Source organism: Gadus chalcogrammus, chromosome 2 (genome assembly GCF_026213295.1).
Source record: "Gadus chalcogrammus isolate NIFS_2021 chromosome 2, NIFS_Gcha_1.0, whole genome shotgun sequence".
Taxonomy (NCBI): domain Eukaryota; kingdom Metazoa; phylum Chordata; class Actinopteri; order Gadiformes; family Gadidae; genus Gadus; species Gadus chalcogrammus.
The window spans coordinates 9,122,582-9,132,235 of NC_079413.1; the positions used below are offsets into that span (position 1 = coordinate 9,122,582).

Here is a 9,654-nt window from a genome sequence, read left to right on the forward strand (position 1 = left end):
TGATGGATGTCCGTGAAATAAAGAAGACTCATGTTGTTGGTATACTTACATGTTCCATATCTGTGTGTGTGTGTGTGTGTGTGTGTGTGTGTGTGTGTGTGTGTGTGTGTGTGTGTGTGTGTGTGTGTGTGTGTGTGTGTGTGTGTGTGTGTGTGTGTGTGCGTGCGTGCGTGTGCGTGTGTGTGTGTGTGTGTGTGTGTTAGCCGCGGACTCCTTCGACCATAAGAAGTTCTTTGAGGTGGTGGGTCTGAAGGCGCTGTCAGCAGAAGAGGTGAAGAAGGCCTTCCTGGTGCTGGATGCCGACAACAGCGGATTTATAGAGGAGGAGGAGCTCAAGTGAGATATACTGAATACACACACATGTACTTTACAAACACACACACACAGACTAACTCAAACACACTGAAGAACCAACCCATACACACACAGACACACACACACACACACACACACACACAAACACACACACAAACTTACTAACACACACAGTCAGACACTAATTAACTAACTGATTAACTAACGCACACACACACACACACACACACACACACAAACTGACTAAGACACACAGACACAAATTAACTAACACACACACACCCACACTCTAACAAACGTACAAACACATACACTAATTAATCACTTACTCACTCATTCACTAACACACACAGACACACATAGGCTAACTGACTATTACAGAACAAACTTCAGCAATCACACACACACACACACACACATGCCTGCTCTCAGGAAGTGACATCTTCCTTCCGTTGTGTTCACCAGGTTCATGCTGAAGGGTTTCTCCTCCAGTGGGCGGGACCTGACAGACCAGGAGACCAAAGCCTTCCTCAATGCCGCCGACAAGGACGGAGATGGCAAAATAGGCGTGGAGGGTGAGGGTTCCTGAACTATGGTGGATGGAGGAGATGAGAAGAGAAGGGGGGGAGGGGAGGATGAGAGTGGAGAAGATAAAGTAGAACTTTATACAACAGTATCTAGCTTTCGGTCAGGGCTCTGTGACCGACAATGACGGCGTACTTCTCTATCTGTGTGTGTTCTCGTCTCTCCCCCTCCATCAGAGTTCACTGCCCTGGTGAAGGAGTAGAAGCCCGGGGCCAACCCGACGGACCAGCGCTCTGCCAACCTGCAACCGCGTTCCCTCACGACCGCCAAACTCTGACGCTTGCCACCCCTTACCCCCCACCCGTAAATAACCCCCCCTCCCTTCACCCACCCACGCACATACACACACACACACAACCCAATCCCTACTTGCACACGCAGACACACACACACACTCAAACACGCGCCGATACAAACACACGCTTGCAGAATTAATCCTTTTAAGTATACACACAAACACACACACCATTATCCCCATCTCTTGTACACCCTCGAACCCCCCCCCCCCCCCCCCCCCCCGCCCCTGAAACATACCTGTCCCCATAACATCCTAGTTCTTGTTTTTCTACAAACCATATATATATGATAAACATAAACATGTGTATGATTCTGCTTGTGTATAGCCATTCTATTTGCCTGTGAGGCCATAAGCAACACATTGAATTTTAGACTGCAGTGTAGATATTTCAAAGAGAAGAAAACAAACATCTTATAGCAGAAAGAGCCCCCCCCCCCCCTCTTCTCTTTCTTGGGGCAAACACTATCCCTCCTTCTCTTTCTCCCACTCAATCCCCCTCTTTAATTCTCTTTCCTTCTCTCTCTGTCCCTCTTTACGATCTATGTTTCTCTCTCTCTCCCATCCCTTTCTGATATACTGTATGTATTACACTACCGGCTAGCGGTTTTTACCTCTCTTCAGTGCATCGCATCTCTCGCTCCATCCCTCTCGCTTCCCCCATCCCTCTCCCCGCTCTGGTAGATGAGCTATCATTGTACAACACGCCAAAAACACGCCAGAAGAAAGAGGTCAAGCTGTGAAAGAACAAAAATAAAAATATTCTAAAATGATTGCCTCAAGAATGCCGCCTCATTTCTGCTTTTTTCTTGCTAACCAATTTGTATCACATCACTATAGTTTTCTTGTCTTTATTCTTGTAATAATTTTACCTTTCTCCCTCTCCCTTTGCCTTTCTCTCACTTTTTCACTCTCTTTCTCTCTCTGGTGAAGTGGTCATTAGTCATTAACAGCAGGTGGTTTCCAAAAGTAGTCCTAAAATGTGGAGAATGTAAGGATCTGTTTGGATAAGGACAGAACCAGTGAGAGACGCCTCTGTGTGGACATAAAAAATGACGACACTGTAGATTTAATTAGTGATATATACATTTATTGTTAACCATTGTTTCTTTTGTGATTTATTCAACATATTTTCTAAGTCGAAAGATATGATTTCAGAAAAGAGAATCATCCAAGCGTTACTATTGATCAAAATTTCATTTAAACTTAAGGGAGCTTAATAAAATCTATCAAATGGAGAAAAATGATTATTATTAGCTGTGAGTGCCCATTCAAATAGAAGCAAACTGTCAAGCCATTAGTTGAAAGAGAATTCACACTGAGGTTTGATGTAGGTTAAGTATCCCCAGTGGGAGCACCCATACTGGCAAGCCTGGATGGAAGACCGCTCTACTTTTAGTAGGCCATTCTACTGCCTGGGCACATTAACAGACCTTATGCCAATGGAGGCGCTAGGACAGAAGAGATAAGCACCAACTAAATATAATTCTTCACGCATGCTACATGTTCCCCTCAAAAATACGTTATCTTGCTGAGCCAGTAAGATAAGATCTTGCATACATGCAGAACATGATTTTATTATTTGATGTTAAAATAAGGTCTGAATTTAAGCCTACAGATTTTTATCTGAGTTGTGTGTGAAATGTCAATATACACTTTACCTATTTAATTAAGCTTAATAATATATATACATTTTACACAAATCATAGACATAACTAATGACATGTTTATTTTCAATAGGCTTTAATTCTTTTGAATTTCAATAGGGCTTGTACATCAGAAGGCATCATGGGATTATTTTGTTGGCGATATTCTGACCTTTCGAGAGTACTCAAGAGAGTCGTAATGTAAAATCCAAAATAAACATAAATATATTGTTTCCGAAGCTAATCAGATTGTTTTGCCACATCTCACATGAGGAACACCACATGAAAAATACTTAGAAATTAATTAATAAACAATGACCAAAACACTACCGTTAACAATATTATGCTTCTATTCTTCCAAAATGGAGGTGGTAATTGTGATGTGACGTCACAATGTACAAGCCCTATAGCCACTGATTGACTATGCATACATACACAAATACAAGCAACTGCTTCAATTAAGTTCTTGGAAATCAGTTGAAAATACTTGAAATACATGAACTTCACAGTCATTTTTTGCATAACACTCTCTACAACTATATATTAATTGTGAATATTTATATTGTAGCCATGCTAAGAGGCTACTGCTGATCATTGAAGTTCATCTTCGGTGAAGTTTTGGCTTTGACTTGTCATTGGTGGTTGTGGGCTTCAGCTTTACCGTAGCGAACGGATTGGTTCCCCTGCACAAATACAGGAAGAAATGAGCAGCCGAGACATACAGTATACTATCAGTGAAACACATTTTGTCTGTTTTTCCAAAATTACTCAGGCCAATATCCCAAATAATGCAATGAAATGGAATTTAGTGAAAGGGGGGAGGGGAGAAGTTTGAATTTGTGTTTCCAACAACACAGGACCCAGAAATGAATCACATAACATAGGCAATGTCAGCACAAACCCCGAGGGATTGTGGTATGATTCCCTAAAGGGATATTAGAAAAGGGTGAAAGAGGTGAAATTTGAACCTCACCAACACCGAATAAAAATAAATAAATAAAGTAATCATGTCTGAAGTGTTTGTCGGGAGTAAAAAACATTTGCCATTGTTGTCAAAACGACTGCCAGCTGTAATGGCTTTTCCTCCACGACACCGGTCCTCAAAAGTGATAGAAAGCAATCCAACGTCATTTACACACGGGTCCCCGGTTTGCACTTTATGATTTCATGGTTTCATTGAACACTTCAACTGAAAGAAAAAACACCCCACCCTCCACTTGGAAGATAAATGTAATAGCCTGAAATTGAACTGTCTGAAATGTCTCTGCTGTCCCATTATGTATAGACAGTATATATGTATATGTATATATATATATATATATATAGAGAGAGAGAGAGAGAGAGAGAGAGAGGAGAGAGAGAGAGAGAGAGAGAGAGAGAGAGAGAGAGAGAGAGAGAGAGAGAGAAGAGAGAGAGAGAGAGAGAGAGAGAGAGAGAGAGAGAGAGAGAGAGAGAGAGAGAGAGAGAGAGAGAGAGATATTTATATATGTGCATGACGGTTTCATAACAGAGTTTGGACCCTTACCTTGGGAAGAGTTCTGGTTTCGACCCATGCTCCTCTCTTCGCTGTATAAGAGGATATGGGAATGGAAAGACACATTATTGTTTGGCCCCAATGAGGCAGGCTACCATGGCTATTACTGGGACTCAAATTTGTTCTCATCCGACATTTAAATGCTATCACGTACTATCTACTATTTAGTAATTTGAGCTTTTATCCAAAGCACCTTACAGTAAACAGATCAGAGCAGACACATTTTCTATGGAGTGAGTTGGGGCTAGGGCCGTTTGCTCAACGATGACGACAGGCAAGCTGTGGTCATCGGGAATCCAACTGAACATAACCTCTCAGAGCACATAGCATTTAAAGGCCAGGTAAAGAGGTCAACCCCATAATGAGCCCTCCAGCATAGCGCTGGACACAAGGCTGGGTTTTCGGAATGAAGCGAGCTCATAGCCCTCACAAAATATGGACTTTGGAATGAAGAATGGTGGTGTCGTTTAGATTTAGTTGGTTTTGGAATGTCAAAACGAAGCTGTAATCTGATTGGACGCATTTAGAGAGGGCACCGCCAACCGGGTTCAAAGTTTAGATTGTTTTAACTGTGAGCATCACTGCGGTAAAATGGATAATCCGAGCGCTCTGCTCCGCCCAGGGTGGGGTCAACGCTAGGTTGGGCTCCATATGAAAACATGGGCAAACGCTAGCGCTGAGAGCTCATAATGTGCTGACGGCTTAACAAGGCATGGATACAAGTAATACAAGCAGTTCAAACATAGAGCCATGGAGAAAAAAAACACACAACACCCCACACTAAAAGCACACCATTAACACATCTCTTGTTTTCAACATACAGCATATGTTGTTTGTTGTCATCTCTAATAAACCATCTGGTGATGGGAAAAAGTGCATCATGCGAGTTCAGCAAGCCACGTCATGCACCGGTGCCTCTCTGAAGGCATTATGACAATGAGCTGACGTGCCCGCACACACATGCAGATGTGCATCAACTCACTCACCCACACATACGCACATAAGTGGAAAAACAAGTGCATACACTCAAACAAGCATGCACACATGCTTGTTTGTGCACACACACAAACATGAAAACACACATTACAGACCTGCACACACACCCACACACACACACACACACACACACACACACACACACACACACACACACACACACACACACACACACACACACACACACACACACACACACACACACACACACACACACACACACGTCACACAGCACCCAGTGAGCCTACAGCGCTAGCAGCTGGAGCTCCCTCCCTGCGTCCACCAGAAGGCGGGGTGGGGGGTCATAGAGAACAGCACCTTGCCACAACACCCCTACCAGACACAGCGGCAGAACATCACATTCATTAGGCCTCATCACACAAACGGGAAACTGGCCAGCTCCACCCAGGTGAATACTGTATACCATTTTGCGGCTCACGCAAAGGCAATATGCCTTGTGGTGAACCAGGTTTGATTCCGATCTGTGGTCCCATGCTACGTAGTTATGTAGCGGTGTGGTTGCCACTCTCATCAACCCTGTCTTCACTGTCCTCTCCACAAAAGCCCAGAATAGCATAGACAAAAAAAAAACATTTTTCTTTTGATATATGTATTACTATTTTGAGGTACTAAATGATATCGTGATATACATAATGCAATATAAATTCACGTAAGACAGTTGTAATTATATTTTTTTCCCTTTGCTGGTTTGTTTGGATGTGTTACATTCTAATCATGCTAATGCTGCCTAAAAGGATGAAGTAGATTATCATGTCTGCATAATTATGCATAATGTGACTTGAATAATCCGATTGAAATTGCATTCAAGTGAATTAACAAAACTAGACCAGGTGTCATAATAGAAGAGCAATAATCATTTGATTATAGTGCAAATAAATCCTCAGATTAATCCGAAGGCTAGACAACTTAAAACACTGGACTAGGCGGAAGGACAGTTATCGGAGCACTTTATTGATCAATTAAACAATCCAATGGTCTATCAAAGGATCTTGGTGGGGGGGGATTGTACCTTGTTGTCAGCGACAGGGTTAGGGTGCTTCTTGTGGGAGGTGTGTGTGCTGGCTCGTGTCTCTGTCGATGGGGCAGGCGGGGGAGGGGGAGGGGGAGGGGGAGGGGGAGGGGGTGGGGCAGGAGCTGGACCTCCACCACGGCTCACGCTTCTGCCTCCTGATTGGTCCAACAGGTCACTCATGCTGCTGCTGCTTCGCATGCTGGAGCCGCTGGAATCAACCAATCAGCACAGAGGTTTGGGTTGGTTGTTGTTAATCAGTAAGTGAGTTCATAAGTATGCAAGTAAGTAAATAATTAAAAATTATAGTTTGAAAGGGCTTAAAGAGTGTTACACCCAAAAATACAAAGCAACACATATACACAAAGGCTAAATATAATCATAGAATAGAAAATGTGGTTTATTAACAACTTCCATATTGTGCTCAGTAGACTAGATTGGCTCCTTAATTGTAAGATATAACTAAATCCAGTGTGAACATTTAGATTGTAGACAGCATGTCCCCCCGAGTTTTATATTTTTTGTATCTTTGGAACTACAAGTATTCCTCACTATGTCCCTTTCAGAAATGGGTCACCCGGATATTTTAAATAGTACAACATATATTTCCATGACTCCATAAAAAGCTGACCCTATTTTTAAACCGTTTGTCTTTTGGAAAATAACAAAAACCGAAGGATGGCTTGCAGAAGATGCTACACTATATTAACTCTGTGGTTTATATTTGGAGTGCAGTCATCGTAACCCAGTGCAGTCTTTTGCTGGAAATCCTTCGGGATTTTTCCAGGAAAGACTTGGAAGGATCAATGTGTAACGTTGCCATTGTCAAAGTGCACATATCTGTAAACAGATGATAAAGTCCTGTGATGGCTTGTATTCAGTAAGGATGGATAACAGAAATCCACAGGCCGGTCCTGAACAGGTTCTTTATTTTAGGTGATGTCCCACTCACCTGTAGCTGCTGGGGGCTTTTGAGGGTTCATCCACGGCCTCCACGAAAGCAGCTGGAAACCACCCCTGACTCTCGGAGAGAGAAGGAAAGTTAGCAACAGCAACAGAAATACTAAGCGACTTGCTGTGAAGCCTTCCGTATTTCGAGACGAGTCTCCTATTTGGACGTCCTGCTCAAGGAAGTGGATGTGGTTGTGGATGTGGATGTGGATGTGGATGTGGTTGTGGATGTGGATGTGGATGCCTGTGGTGGGCAGTGGACATTGGGTGTTCTAAACGTGATCCCTTCAGTTGGTAATCAAACCACCTTACTGCAACAATATCCTAACCTGAAGGCCATAACTGAAGCGTCCAAGCAGTTCCATTTCTTGGTACGCATCCATAAAAGACCACAGTGTTCATCAGCACCACCAACACCTCTTACCGAGACGGGTTTTGGGCCTGTCCGTACAGCCAGCCGTTCCTGGGCTGGGAGACCAGCACGGTGACCAACTCCCCCTGCCGGAAGCCCAGGATGGTTGGCTTGGATGGGTCAGCTTGGTGGGTGGCCACGGCCTTCATGGTCCTCCTCCTCCCTCCACCACTACCACTACGACCACCGTTGCCAGTACTGCCTCCTCCGAAACCCAACAGACCGTCCCCGGTTAGATCCGCAAGGGAATTGGAGCGGCTCTGCAGCGATGAGGGAGACGGTGCTGGGAGACACGAGGGGGGAATTAATCACATTTTGAGAAAGAGCTAGAACGCAGAGTGGAGCTAATTGATTTTGAAAAAGGTACCAAAAAGAATTACATTTTGGGCTGGGGATTTGGATTTTACATAATTTACCATAAAGAAAAAAGTATTTTAATTGCATAAATTGATGTTTGAAATCAGTTGGTTTTTTTTCATAGAAAAAGTGAGATAAGTTTTACGAGGATGTAATACAATCCCCCACCTCTAGAGGGCACTCTTCCGAGCTGCTGCTCCTCCGAGTACGGACTCCTCTCCTCCTCCCTCCTGCTCACCTGTCCAACCAATAGAGCGCAACACCGCTCAACCAATCAGAACGTGTAGACGTAAAGACAAAAATACATCCACCTCATAACTGTACCAGGCTGGGGCACGGTTATGATTTTTTGTTATTTGTCCAATACTCATACCGGATATGCAGTAAAATGTTTGTGGCACATACTCTGTATTTTCTGTGTTTAGAAAATAAATAAAATACAATAGAATAAAAATAGAATAAAATTCAATATAAGTTTTAACAGGAACAGAAGAACAGAAGAAGCGTTATCCTGGTCTAGTGCGATGCAATTTTCAATCTATTACTTTCCTACCTTTGAGATGTGAACGGCAGTTAATAGTCCCCAGAGAGGGAAGAATAACAGCATGATAAGGAGAACAACCACAATGGCATGAATAATACATGAATAATACGAGTTATTATATTGGAAAAAAAGATATGTCGGAATAACGGATATCTCTTTTCCGATAGTCCAGCCCTCTCTCTCGCCTCTAGCAGCTAAAACCAAGCAACTGAAAGTCCCTCCCTTTCTTTATTTGGAGATTATTTGCTTATTTGGAGCATCTCGTACCAGCGTTCGTGAGATGAGACCGCATTCAAAGGAGGTTATCACTGTACAGACGCCTGTACCACCAACACACAACTCACCCCAGGGAGAAGAACCCTTGTTCCAGCTTGGAAAAATAGCTAATAAATATAATCAACATAAACCTGCGTGAAGTTGGCACCCCATGTGTAAAAAAAACATGTAAAACTATTTCAGATCGTTTGTGCTTCGTTTGTGCACGTTTGTGCACGACAAATGAAAATTTGTGCTCATTCCGTTTTTGAGATATCAAACATTACATTTTTTTACACATGGGGTGCCAACTTCACGCAGGTTTATGTTGATTATATTTATTAGCCGCGTGACCAACTGCGTCACTTGTTAAACAATAAAAGCAGGAATATTCATGCGTCGAGCACAAACGATCAGAAGAAGTTTTATATATGTTTTTCACCTTTGGGGCGCCAGCTTCGGAAGTTGAGTGACGTGATTTGTTTACAAAATGTTATGTTTAATATCTCAAAGGTGGTATGAGCACAAATGTTCATTTGTCATGCACAAACGTGCACAAACGAAGCACAAAGGATTGAGACCGATTTGGACCGATTCTGACATTATTGGGGTGCTGAGTGAAAAAAATGAAACCTTAATAACTTAAAATTTGAAAGAGCACAAATGTTCATTTGTCGTGCACAAACGTGCACAAACGATGCACAAACGAATGAGACCAATTTGAACCAACTCTG

The 9,654-nt window shown here is 42.9% G+C and overlaps 2 protein-coding genes and 1 long non-coding RNA gene across 4 annotated transcripts in view; 1 reads left to right on the top strand and 2 right to left on the bottom strand.

Annotated features, from left to right (window-relative positions):
- Positions 1 to 1,173, top strand: part of pvalb6 (parvalbumin 6) — a 52,846-nt gene extending 51,673 nt beyond the window's left edge. For both annotated transcript variants that reach the window (XM_056579474.1, XM_056579464.1), the window contains exons 3-5: positions 204 to 336; positions 781 to 890; positions 1,077 to 1,173. In XM_056579474.1, the coding sequence (XP_056435449.1) occupies positions 204 to 336; positions 781 to 890; positions 1,077 to 1,102 (269 nt within the window). In that variant the 3' untranslated portion in view covers positions 1,103 to 1,173. The remainder of the gene's footprint in view (positions 1 to 203; positions 337 to 780; positions 891 to 1,076) is intronic.
- Positions 1,174 to 2,888: 1,715 nt separating this feature from the next.
- LOC130403507 (uncharacterized) lies at positions 2,889 to 6,491 on the bottom strand. Its single transcript, XR_008904104.1, has 3 exons — positions 6,402 to 6,491; positions 4,367 to 4,407; positions 2,889 to 3,524 (listed from the first exon to the last, which is right to left on the bottom strand). It is a non-coding gene; the product is annotated as an uncharacterized LOC130403507 (long non-coding RNA).
- A 63-nt stretch (positions 6,492 to 6,554) lies between these two features.
- baiap2l2a (BAR/IMD domain containing adaptor protein 2 like 2a) overlaps positions 6,555 to 9,654 on the bottom strand; it is a gene marked incomplete at its 3' end in the record, with an annotated part of 10,449 nt that continues 7,349 nt past the window's right edge. The window contains exons 9-12 of the mRNA XM_056608966.1: positions 8,290 to 8,359; positions 7,777 to 8,047; positions 7,354 to 7,422; positions 6,555 to 6,612 (exon numbers count right to left, since the gene is read on the bottom strand). Of these exons, the coding sequence (XP_056464941.1) occupies positions 6,555 to 6,612; positions 7,354 to 7,422; positions 7,777 to 8,047; positions 8,290 to 8,359 (468 nt within the window). The remainder of the gene's footprint in view (positions 6,613 to 7,353; positions 7,423 to 7,776; positions 8,048 to 8,289; positions 8,360 to 9,654) is intronic.